Source organism: Coregonus clupeaformis, chromosome 30, assembly GCF_020615455.1.
Source record: "Coregonus clupeaformis isolate EN_2021a chromosome 30, ASM2061545v1, whole genome shotgun sequence".
NCBI lineage: Eukaryota > Metazoa > Chordata > Actinopteri > Salmoniformes > Salmonidae > Coregonus > Coregonus clupeaformis.
Window position 1 is genome coordinate 31,612,495 of NC_059221.1, and position 12,209 is coordinate 31,624,703.

The window sequence follows — 12,209 nt, forward strand, 5'->3', positions numbered from 1 at the left end:
CTCTCTCTCTCTCTCTCTCTCTCTCTCTCTCTCTCTCTCTCTCTCTCGCTCTCTCTCTTTCTCTTTCTCTCTCTCTCTCGCTCTCTCTCTCTCTCTCTCTCTCTCTCTCTCTCTCTCTCGTCTCTCTCTCTCTCTCTCTCTCTCTCTCTCTCTCTCTCTCTCTCTCTCTCTCTCTCTCACTCTCTCTCTCTCTCTCTCTCTCTCTCTCTCTCTCTCTCTCTCTCTCTCTCTCTCTCTCTCTCTCTCTGTCTCTCTCTCTCTCTCTCTCTCTCGCTCTCTCTCTTTCTCTCTCTCTCTCGCTCTCTCTCTCTCTCTCTCTCTCTCTCTCTCTCTCTCTCTCTCTCTCTCTCTCTCTCTCTCTCTCTCTCTCTCTCTCTCTCTCTCTCTCTCTCTCTCTCTCTCTCTCTCTCTCTCTCTCTCTCTCTCTCTCTCTCTCTCATTACAGGAGATACACTTATCTCTCGGTATATCTATCTTTCTCCCTTTCTGTCTGTCTTCCTTTATTTGCTTTCTCACTATCTCCACTTCCAGTCCTTTTCTCTAGTTCTCTCACTCTATCTTCCTACCCTGTCTCTGTCGTCTCTCTCTCTCTATCTTTCTCTCTCTGCCCCCTTGAAGAGAAGTCATTGTTCTGTTAGGGTATTGTTTGGAAAGGGCAGTGAGTGTTCTGATCAGTGTGCAGCTGTGAGGCCATGTGTGTGTGAGGGTTAATGGAGACACGCATGGCCGTGAGTGTTTGCTTAACAATAACAACAACAGTAACAATAACCCCTTCCCTTACCTCATCTCCCCCTTGCCTTTCCTCCACTCTCCCCCTCTCCTGTCCTCCCAGGCTCTCCCATGGCCAGCGGTACAGGAACCCTCCAGATCAATCTGATAGATGTGAATGATAATGCTCCGTCTCTGCTGCCCCGTGAGTCTCAGATCTGTGAGCGCATCAACCGCAACACTGGCATCAACATCACGGCTGCAGACTCAGACACGGACCCCAACGTAGGCCCCTTCGTATTTGAGCTGCCCACCTTCCCCACCAGCGTACGACGCAACTGGACTGTGTCACGTCTCAACGGTGAGGGGTGGGGGGGTAGTAAAGGCAGTGCCTAAGAATGTTTTGATATTGGATATTAACAGTATGTATCTGTCTGTTCCCTCTCTCCCCTCCCCTTCCCAGGTGACTATGCCCGGTTGAGTTTGCGGATCCAGTATCTGGAGCCTGGGGTGTATGAGGTGCCTGTGATTGTGAGCGACTCTGGGAACCCTCCGCTCTCCAACAGGTCCATTATAAAGGTCAAGGTGTGTCCGTGTGATGAGAACGGAGACTGCACCCTGGTCGGGGCTGTGGCTGCCGCTGGACTGGGGACTGGAGCCATCATAGCCATACTCATCTGTATCATCATACTGCTCAGTGAGTAGATACACACAAACTATTTTTCTTGTATTCACAAGCACACACAGAGAATACACATACACACCTGCCATACCTCCAGACGCTTCACTTAGTTTCGCTCAGAGCCATCACTTTCTTATTAACAGCAAATTGTGTTCACCGCTCTCAGAGAGTATAGAAACAGACTAGGGCAGTCAGAGTTTACTCGAATTCAGTTGTAGTAATTTGAGGGTAGACATTTTTTTCAATTGTGATTGATCGCATTGTCTGAGATCGTTGAAAATATGCTGAAAACATCCCAAATACATCATCTATACAGCTAAAAACAACAATGCAATGTAGAAACAAGTTGACTTTGAGGTTAAAGAAAGTGTGCTTTCTCAATTTACCTAATTTTGCTGAACGTTACTTTAGACAAAATCAAGACGTCAATATTCTTGTAATGTTTATTGTAGGAAAAATCGTAAATGACAGCTTAATCAGAATTTGCTATTAAACGCGATTAATCAAATCAAATCATGTTTTCTTTGTCACATGAGCCGAATACAACAGTGTAGACCTTACAGTGCGGTAGCAGAGAGAACAGTCTATGCATCATCTGAAAGATCTGTTGGGGCGGTATGCAAATTGGAGTGGGTCTAGGGTTTCTGGGATAATGGTGTTGATGTGAGCCATGACAAGCCTTTCAAAGCACTTCATGGCTACAGACGTGAGTGCTATGGGTCGGTAGTCATTTAGGTAGGTTACCTTAGTGTTCTTGGGCACAGGGACTATGGTGGTCTGCTTGAAACATGTTGGTATTACAGACTCAGTCAGGGACATGTGAAAATGTCAGTGAAGACACTTGCCAGTTGGTCAGCGCATGCTCGGAGTACATGTCCTGGTAATCCGTCTGGCCCTGCGGCCTTGTGAATGTTGACCTGTTTAAAAGTCTTACTCACATCGGCTACGGAGAGTGTGATCACACAGTCGTCCGGAACAGCTGATGCTCTCATGCATGCTTCAGTGTGCTTGCCTCGAAGCGAGCATAGAAGTAATTTAGCTCGTCTGGTAGGCTTGTGTCACTGGGCAGCTCGCGGCTGTGCTTCCATTTGTAGTCCGTAATAGTTTGCAAGCCCTGCCACATTCTACGAGCATTGGAGCCGGTGTAGTACGATTCGATCTTAGTCCTGTATTGACGCTTTGCCTGTTTGATGATTCGTCGGAGGGCATAGTGGTATTCATAATAAGCGTCCAGGTTAGAGTCCCGCTCCTTGAAAGCGGCAGCTCTACCCTTTAGCTCAGTGCGGATGTTGCCTGTAATCCATGGCTTCTGGTTGGGGTATGTACGTACGGTCACTGTGGGGATGACGTCATCTATGCACTTATTGATGAAGCCAGTGACTGATGTGGTGTACTCCTCAATGTCATCGGAAGAATCCCGGAACATATTCCAGTCTGTGCTAGCAAAACAGTCCTGTAGCTTAGCATCTGCGTCATCTGACCACTTCTGTATTGAGTGAGTCATTGGTACTTCCTGCTTTAGTTTTTGCATGTAAGCAGGAATCAGGAGGATATAATTATGGTCAGATTTGCCAAATGGAGGGCGAGGGAGAGCTTTGTATGCAACTCTGTGTGTGGAGTAAAGGTGGTCTATAGTTATTTTTCCTCTGGTTGCACATTTAACATGCTGGTAGAAATTAGGTAGAACGGATTTAAGTTTCCCTGCATGAAAGTCCCCGGCCACTAGGAGCGCCGCCTCTGGATGAGCATTTTCTTGTTTGCTTATGGCCTTATACAGTTCGTTGAGTGTGGTCTTAGTGCCAGCATCGGTTTGTGGTGGTAAATAGACAGCCATGAAAAATATAGATGAAAACTCTCTTGGTAAATAGTGTGGTCTACAGTTTATCATGAGATACTCTACCTCAGGCGAGCAAAACCTCAAGACTTCCTTAAAATTAGATTTTGTGCACCTGTCTTGTATACAGTTCCTTGCAAAAGTATACATCCCCCTTGGCATTTTTCCTATTTTGTTGCATTACAACCTGTAATTTAAATGGATTTTTATTTGGATTTCATGTAATGGACATACACAAAATAGTCCAAATTGGTGAAGTGAAATTTAAAAAATAACCTGTTTCAACAAATTCTAAAAAATACATAACGGAAAAGTGGTGCGTGCATATGTATTCACCCCCTTTGCTATGAAGCCCCTAAATAAGATCTGGTGCAACCAATTACCTTCAGAAGTCACATAATTAGTTAAATAAAGTCCACCTGTGTGCAATCTAAGTGTCACATGATCTGTCACATGATCTCAGTATATATACACCTGTCCTGAACAGCCCCAGAGTCTGCAACACCACTAAGCAAGGGGCATCACCAAGCAAGCGGCACCATGAAGACCAAGGAGCTCTCCAAACAGGTCAGGGACAAAGTTGTGGAGAAGTACAGATCAGGGTTGGGTTATAAAAAAATATCAGAAACTTTGAACATCCCACGGAGCACCAAAAATTGAAAGAATATGGCACCACAACAAACCTGCCAAGAAAGGGCCGCCCACCAAAACTCACGGACCAGGCAAGGAGGGCATTAATCAGAGAGGCAACAAAGAGACCAAAGATAACCCTGAATGAGCTGCAAAGCTCCACAGCGGAGATTGGAGTATCTGTCCATAGGACCACTTTAAGCCGTACACTCCACAGAGCTGGGCTTTACGGAAGAGTGGCCAGAAAAAAGCCATTGCTTAAAGAAACAAATAAGCAAACACGTTTGGTGTTCACCAAAAGGCATGTGGGAGACTCGCCAAACATATGGAAGAGGTACTCTGGTCAGATGAGACTAAAATTGAGCTTTTTGGCCATCAAGGAAAACGCTATGTCTGGTGCAAACCCAACACCTCTCATCACCCCGAGAACACCATCCCCACAGTGAAGCACGGTTGTAGCAGCATCATGATGTGGGGATGTTTAGCATCGGCAGGGACTGGGAAACTGATCAGAATTGAAGGAATGATGGATGGCGCTAAATACAGGGAAATTCATGAGGGAAACCTGTTTCAGTCTTCCTGAGATTTGAGACTGGGACGGAGGTTCACCTTCCAGCAGGACAATGACCCTAAGCATACAGCTAAAGCAACACTCGAGTGGTTTAAGGGGAAACATTTAAATGTCTTGGAATGGCCTAGTCAAAGCCCAGACCTCAATCCTATTGAGAATCTGTGGTATGACTTAAAGATTGCTGTACACCAGCAGAACCCATCCAACTTGAAGGAGCTGGAGCAGTTTTGCCTTGAAGAATGGGCAAAACTCCCAGTGGCTAGATGTGCCAAGCTTATAGAGACATACCCATTTTTACATTTACATTTTAGTCATTTAGCAGACGCTCTTATCCAGAGCGACTTACAGTTAGTGAATACATTTATGTTTATTTTTTTAATTTTTTTTTATACTGGCCCCCCGTGGGAAACAAACCCACAACCCTGGCGTTGCAAACGCCATGCTCTATCAACTGAGCTACATCCCTGCCGGCCATTCCCTCCCCTACCCTGGACGACGCTGGGCCAATTGTGCGCCGCCCATGAGTCTCCCGGTCGCGGCCGGCTGCGACAGAGCCTGGATTCGAACCAGGATCTCTAGTGGCAGAGTTATTTTTTGTATTATTATTATTATTTTTTTTATTTTTTTTCACCTTTATTTAACCAGGTAAGCCAGTTGAGAACAGGTTCTCATTTACAACTGCGACCTGGCCAAGATAAAGCAAAGTAGTGCAATAAAAACAACACAGAGTTACATATGGGGTAAAAAACATAAAGTCAGAAATACAACAGAAAATATATATACAGTGTGTGCAAATGTAGCAAGTTATGGAGGTAAGGCAATAAATAGGCTATAGTGCAGAATAATTACAATAGTATTAACACTGGAATGCTAGATGTGCAAGAGATTATGTGCAAATAGAGATACTGGGGTGCAAAAGAGCAAAATAAATAACAATATAGGGATGAGGTAGTTGGGTGGGCTAATTTCAGATGGGCTGTGTACAGGTGCAGTGATCGGTAAGGTGCTCTGACAACTGATGCTTAAAGTTATTGAGGGAGATAAGAGTCTCCAGCTTCAGAGATTTTTGCAAAAAAATCAGTGCCTTAGACCACTGCCTTAGACCACTGCGCCACTCAGGAGTACCCCAAGAGACTTGAATTTTAAACAATGTCACGGGTCTGGGTCGGATCTTATATGATTGTCACGGGTCTCGGGTATGTGTAATTTTAACTGACTTGTCCGGAAGGGCCCGTACAGATCCGAATGCGACTGCTGCAGTAATCTATGCTGCTGCTCCGTCTTTTCACGAGTGTGGAGCATGGCGCGTGTAGCATGTTGTTGTTGTTGGCCAATCATAAGTCATCAAAGCGGTAATAGGCTACAGTCATAGAGCCTCCGTGAGTGGCAAAAGTTAGGGGATATCTAATGAATGGAAGATGGAATTAAAATGGCAGAACTAAAAGGAGAAGGATAGGTTACAACGACCAAGAGCCAACAGGTAGGCTGCTACTTAATATTCTGAATGGAGTTTTTGTAACTGTAGGATGAGAAAGCGAATGCACTGCAGCCTCAATTAGCCTAGCTAGATAGATTTCTCCCGTTTTGATGCAGTCAAGACAGGTACTATGTAATCATATTTTAGGATAAATAATCTAGCTATGGCAGCTATTAGTCTACTATAACTCGAGTCGTCTCTCCCACCTACTCCCCATGTCACTCACTCACAGTACGGCCCCTCCCCCACCTGCTAGAGATGCACCTCTCTCCCCCGCCTCTCGCACTTTAGCAGCTCCAATGACTAAAGTAGCTTAAATTATGACTTTTCTGCTGCTTCCCTCACTCAGATCAGACCGGATAGGGTCTGGATCTGACCAGGTTTATACGGAACAGGTCTAGTTGTCCTCCGGTTAGTTCGGAACAGGTCTCTATATTAAAAAAAAAAAAATAGTTATGCATATCGGGTCCGGGTGGGAAAGCCCCAGGTCCATTTCGGAATGGGTCCAACTTTTTGGACCCATGAAGACCTCTATCTGTAGCTACCACTACCTCCTCACTACACACTGTACATCAGATGCCTCCCTATGATCACATGTTATATTAAACCACCTTTCTTACCAGATGCTGAAGTGGGTTATGATTTGCTGTTCTCTCATTTGGGCCTTCAATTCATCAAACATTTACCATACAGTAAACACAATAGCATACATGTTGTATTATAGATGAATGCCTAGCTGGCCATCAGAATGTGTTCTCTCTGAGTTGGTGACCCCATGGGTTTTATTATTGGGTTCTGTCAGACAGAGGTTGTAATGCGGACTTGTCTTGCTAAGGTGCTGCTGGTGGTTTGCTGTGTGGTGTGTGCTCATGGATTACATTTACATCATGCTTTTCGCTCTTGTGTATGGTAGTACAGTCCTATCCTCCACAAATGTGTAGAGCTTTTTGTGTGGTTGTGTATTTTGCAGTAGGCCAATAATGTGGTTTAAGCTTTGTTGGTTGTGTGTTTTGCAGTAGAAGTGTGTTGACAAAGGTTTGTTGGTTGTGTGTTTTGCAGTAGAAGTGTGTTAACAAAGGTTTGTTGGTTGTGTGTTTTGCAGTAGTAGTGTGTTAACAAAGGTTTGTTGGTTGTGTGTTTTGCAGTAGTAGTGTGTTAACAAAGGTTTGTTGGTTGTGTGTTTTGCAGTAGTAGTGTGTTAACAAAGGTTTGTTGGTTGTCTGTTTTGCAGTAGTAGTGTGTTGTTAAAGGTGTTGTGTGTGTTGTGTTCCAGGTATGGTGCTAGTGTTTGTGGTGTGGATGAAGCGCAGAGAGAAGGAGAGACAGACCAAACAGCTACTGATCGACCCAGAGGACGATGTCAGAGATAACATCCTGAAATACGACGAGGAGGGAGGGGGAGAGGAGGACCAGGTACACACACACACACACACACACACTGAGACACACACACACTCAGAGACACACACACACAGATACAGACTTATAAACATATACATGTATATTTACAGTATATATCACATACACACATATATTACACATACACCCACAAACACTGAGTGCAAGTTAGTTATGTCTTGAGGTTGACTGTATCATCTGTCTGTGTGTGTCTCTGTGCAGGACTATGACCTAAGCCAGCTGCAGCAGCCTGACTCTCTGGAACACATCATCAGTAAGCCCCAGGGGGTACGGAGGGTGGATGAGCGCCCCATCATCCCTGAGTCCCAGTATCCCATCCGACCTGCGATCCCCCACCCTGGGGACATCGGGGACTTCATCAACGAGGTGAGGGGGGCAACCAGGGGTCATATTATTGTTTTGTTTATACCGTTTAGTCCGTCAGCACTTTTCTACTTGTGACTTGACACAAACACAGACACAATTCCACATACAAGGCACAATGACTAACCTACAATACACAACTTCAAACACACAACATGAGACATTGAAATAAAAAATGAATATATCTGTAAATACATGGTGGTGCATATACTGTGTACCTCCTTATTTCTAAGATACATTTGATTCACCTTCTGTTTCAGGTAAATGTGTGAGATCTGAGGATAATATTGCTTAAATGTAGGCATTTTCTGCATGCTGTTTGTTTACAGGCTTCAATGCTCTGAGCTCTGGCAACAGTGGAGATGGAGATTACCTGACAGCTGTTATCACACACACAAACACATACACATACATGTACGCACACACGCGCGTGTTTGTAACTCATGCAAGAAGGCTTTGATTGACAGGCGCCATGACAACATGTTCACACTTGAGAAGTATTGGCAGCTGTTCAGCTTTGATCCATCCTGCCTACACATACACACACACACACACACACACACACACACTGATCTCGCTCCATCAGTCTGGCAAAACACAAACACATGGTGGCTCGGCTGCCCACTGTATCCTCCTCCTTGGGGATTCTACATCCCTGCCAATGACATCACTTTGTCACTCCCAATATATTGCCTGTATGCCAACACTTCCCATCTCCTCTCTGGTGTTTCCTCAGCCTGTGTATGTTATCTTACTGAAAGCCTACCCTCCTCTGTCTCTATATAGTACTATACACTAACCTTGCTAATCCTGTTGGCCTACGCTGTGGTGTTTCCTCAGCCTGTGTTTTTATTAACTCCCTCCCTCCCTCCGTCCAGGTCAGCCTGTGTTCTATTAAAGTGGAACTGACAGCGTTTTAACTACTTTGCAGATAAATCAAATCAAATCAAATCAAATTGTATTGGTCACATGCGCCGAATACAACAGGTGCAGACATTACAGTGAAATGCTTACTTACAGCCCTTAACCAACAGTGCATTTATTTTAAACAAAAAAAGTAAGAATAAAACAACAACAAAAAAAGTGTTGAGAAAAAATAAAGTGACAGTAGGGAGGCTATATATACAGTAAAATAAAGTGACAGTAGGGAGGCTATATATACAGGGGGGTACCGTTGCAGAGTCAATGTGCGGGGGCACCGGCTAGTTGAGGTAGTTGAGGTAATATGTACATGTGGGTAGAGTTAAAGTGACTATGCATAAATACTTAACAGAGTAGCAGCAGCGTAAAAAGGATGGGGTGGGGGGGCAGTGCAAATAGTCCGGGTAGCCATGATTAGCTGTTCAGGAGTCTTATGGCTTGGGGGTAGAAGCTGTTGAGAAGTCTTTTGGACCTAGACTTGGCACTCCGGTACCGCTTGCCCGTGCGGTAGCGAGAGAGAACAGTCTATGACTAGGGTGGCTGGAGTCTTTGACAATTTTGAGGGCCTTCCTCTGACACCGCCTGGTATAGAGGTCCTGAATGGCAGGGAGCTTTGCCCCAGTGATGTACTGGGCCGTACGCACTACCCTCTGTAGTGCCTTGCGGTCAGAGGCCAAGCAGTTGCCATACCAGGCGGTGATGCAACCAGTCAGGATGCTCTCGATGGTGCAGCTGTATAATTTTTGAGGATCTGAGGACCCATGCCAAATCTTTTTAGTCTCCTGAGGGGGAATAGGCTTTGTCGTGCCCTCTTCACGACTGTCTTGGTGTGTTTGGACCATGATAGTTCGTTGGTGATGTGGACACCAAGGAACATGAAGCTCTCAACCTGTTCCACTACAGCCCCGTCGATGAGAATGGGGGCGTGCTCAGTCCTCTTTTTTTTCCTGTAGTCCACAATCATCTCCTTTGTCTTGGTCACGTTGAGGGAGAGGTTGTTGTCCTGGCACCACACGGCCAGATCTCTGACCTCCTCCCTATAGGCTGTCTCATCGTTGTCGGTGATCAGGCCTACCACTGTTGTGTCGTCGGCAAACTTAATGATGGTGTTGGAGTCGTGCCTGGCCATGCGGTCATGGGTGAACAGAGAGTACAGGAGGGGACTGAGCACGCACCCCTGAGGGGGCCCCCGTGTTGAGGATCAGTGTGGCAGATGTGTTGTTACCTACCCTTACCACCTGGGGGCGGCCCGTCAGGAAGTCCAGGATCCAGTTGCAGAGGGAGGTGTTTAGTCCCAGGATCCTTAGCTTAGTGATGAGCTTAGAGGGCACTATGGTGTTGAATGCTGAGCTGTAGTCAATGAATAGCATTCTCACGTAGGTGTTCCTCTTGTCCAGGTGGGAAAGGGCAGTGTGGAGTGCGATAGAGATTGCATCATCTGTGGATCTGTTGGGGCGGTATGCAAATTGGAGTGGGTCTAGGGTTTCTGGGATTATGCTGTTGATGTGAGCCATGACCAGTCTTTCAAAGCACTTCATGGCTACAGACGTCAGTGCTACGGGTCGGTAGTCATTTAGGCAGGTTATCTTAGAGTTCTTGGGCACGGGGACTATGGTGGTCTGCTTGAAACATGTTGGTATTACAGACTCAGTCAGGGACATGTTGAAAATGTCAGTGAAGACACTTGCCAGTTGGTCAGCACATGCTCGGAGTACACGTCCTGGTAATCCATCTGGCCCTGCGGCCTTGTGAATGTTGACCTGCTTAAAAGTCTTACTCACATCGGCTACGGAGAGCGTGATCACATAGTCATCCGGAACAGCTGGTGCTCTCATGCATGCTTCAGTGTTGCTTGCCTCAAAGCGAGCATAGAAGTGGTTTAGCTCGTCTGGTAGGCTTGTGTCACTGGGCAGCTCGCGGCTGTGCTTCCCTTTGTAGTCTGTAATAGTTTTCAAGCCCTGCCACATCCCACGAGCGTCAGAGCCAGTGTAGTATGATTCAATCTTAGACCTGTATTGACTCTTTGCCTGTTTGATGGTTCGTCGGAGGTCATAGCGGGATTTCTTATAAGCGTCCGGGTTAGAGTCTCGTTCCTTGAAAGCGGCAGCTCTACCCTTTAGCTCAGTGCGGATGTTTCCTGTAATCCATGGCTTCTGGTTGGGGTATGTACGTACGGTCACTGTGGGGACGACATCATCGATGCACTTATTGATGAAGCCAGTGACTGATGTGGTGTACTCCTCAATGCTGTCTGAAGAATCCCGAACATGTTCCAGTCTGTGCTAGCAAAACAGTCCTGTAGCTTAGCATCTGCGTCATCTGACCACTTTTTATTAACCGAATCACTGGTGCTTCCTGCTTCAGTTTTTGCTTATAAGCAGGAATCAGGAGGATAGAGTTATGGTCAGATTTGCCAAATGGAGGGCGAGGGAGAGCTTTGTATGCGTCTCTGTGTGTGGAGTAAAGGTGGTCTAGAGTTTTTTTCCCTCTGGTTGCACATTTAACATGCTGGTAGAAATTAGGTAGAACGGATTTAAGTTTCCCTGCATTAAAGTCCCCGGCCACTAGGAGCGCTGCATCTGGATGAGCGTTTTCCTGTTGATTTGAAACAAACAGACAATCGTAATATCAGTCCAAAATATAAAATTCCCAGTTTATGCTACAAAACCAACTTTATAAGAGGTTTTAAAAATAGGTTATATTTCATTCAACATTCCATGACGTACACTAAGCCATTGTTGGCATTCGGGAAGCACTGTTTCAGTTTCAATGACTCAATATTTTTGACAAACACTGACAAATATAACTAAGGCTGGGAATGTCAATATAATCAAACTAGCAAGGGCAATGATCACAAGTCAGTTATAGCGTGGCTAATAGGCTAGTGTATCTATTTATGTAGCAAGCTAAAAACACAGAGCTTAACGTTAGCTAGATAGCTAGCTAGCTGCTAGGAGGATGTCATGTCATGTCATGCCATTGGAGGAGTGGGTGAGTGACTGACTTTTTACCCTCATATCGTTTTTCAGTGGCTATACACAGCTAGAGATGCAGGTGTCATTTGGTTAGCTTCCAAGAACTTGAACAACAGTTATCCAGTTAGCATATCTCTTGCGTTCACAAATTCACTCTGGCTATGTAATCTGATTTCAGAGCAATCTAGTCTGAGTGTGGCAGAGCGCAGAATAACTGATGAATTTACGAACGCGCAAAACCCGCTGAATATGACCGGTGTCAGTAAACTTAGGCAAAAAAAAGTAATAGTGGTGTCACGAACACTCTAGATAACATGTAAACAGCCTAACCAGCTCTGCTACGGCGAGTAAAATGGTCAGAGTGAGGTGTTCTCTCATTTGTGTCTGGAAGTAGCTAGCTAGCAAGCTAGCCAACTTTAGCCAGTTAGTTTGGGTGCTTGGTTGGGACAAGCATGCATTGGCAGGCAAGCTGCAGATGGACAAGTAGGCTACAATTCCCCATCGTTTATCAGTGCAATTTTGATGGCCAACTAGCTGAAAAAGTTTGAGTGGGTTTATCTAATGTTCCTTAGTTAGATTTTATCTAATCTTGCTCTGGCTAGTATTAGTTGTTGATCTTGTTATTGTTG

General features: G+C 45.4%; 1 protein-coding gene across 1 annotated transcript in view; it reads left to right on the forward strand.

The window, feature by feature from the left end:
• LOC121545424 (cadherin-4-like) overlaps nucleotides 1-12,209 on the forward strand; it is a 146,924-nt gene that overhangs the window by 131,670 nt on the left and 3,045 nt on the right. Inside the window, exons 11-14 of the mRNA XM_041855951.2 lie at nucleotides 833-1,069; nucleotides 1,172-1,405; nucleotides 7,176-7,315; nucleotides 7,523-7,687. Coding sequence (XP_041711885.2) covers nucleotides 833-1,069; nucleotides 1,172-1,405; nucleotides 7,176-7,315; nucleotides 7,523-7,687 — 776 coding nt within the window. The remainder of the gene's footprint in view (nucleotides 1-832; nucleotides 1,070-1,171; nucleotides 1,406-7,175; nucleotides 7,316-7,522; nucleotides 7,688-12,209) is intronic.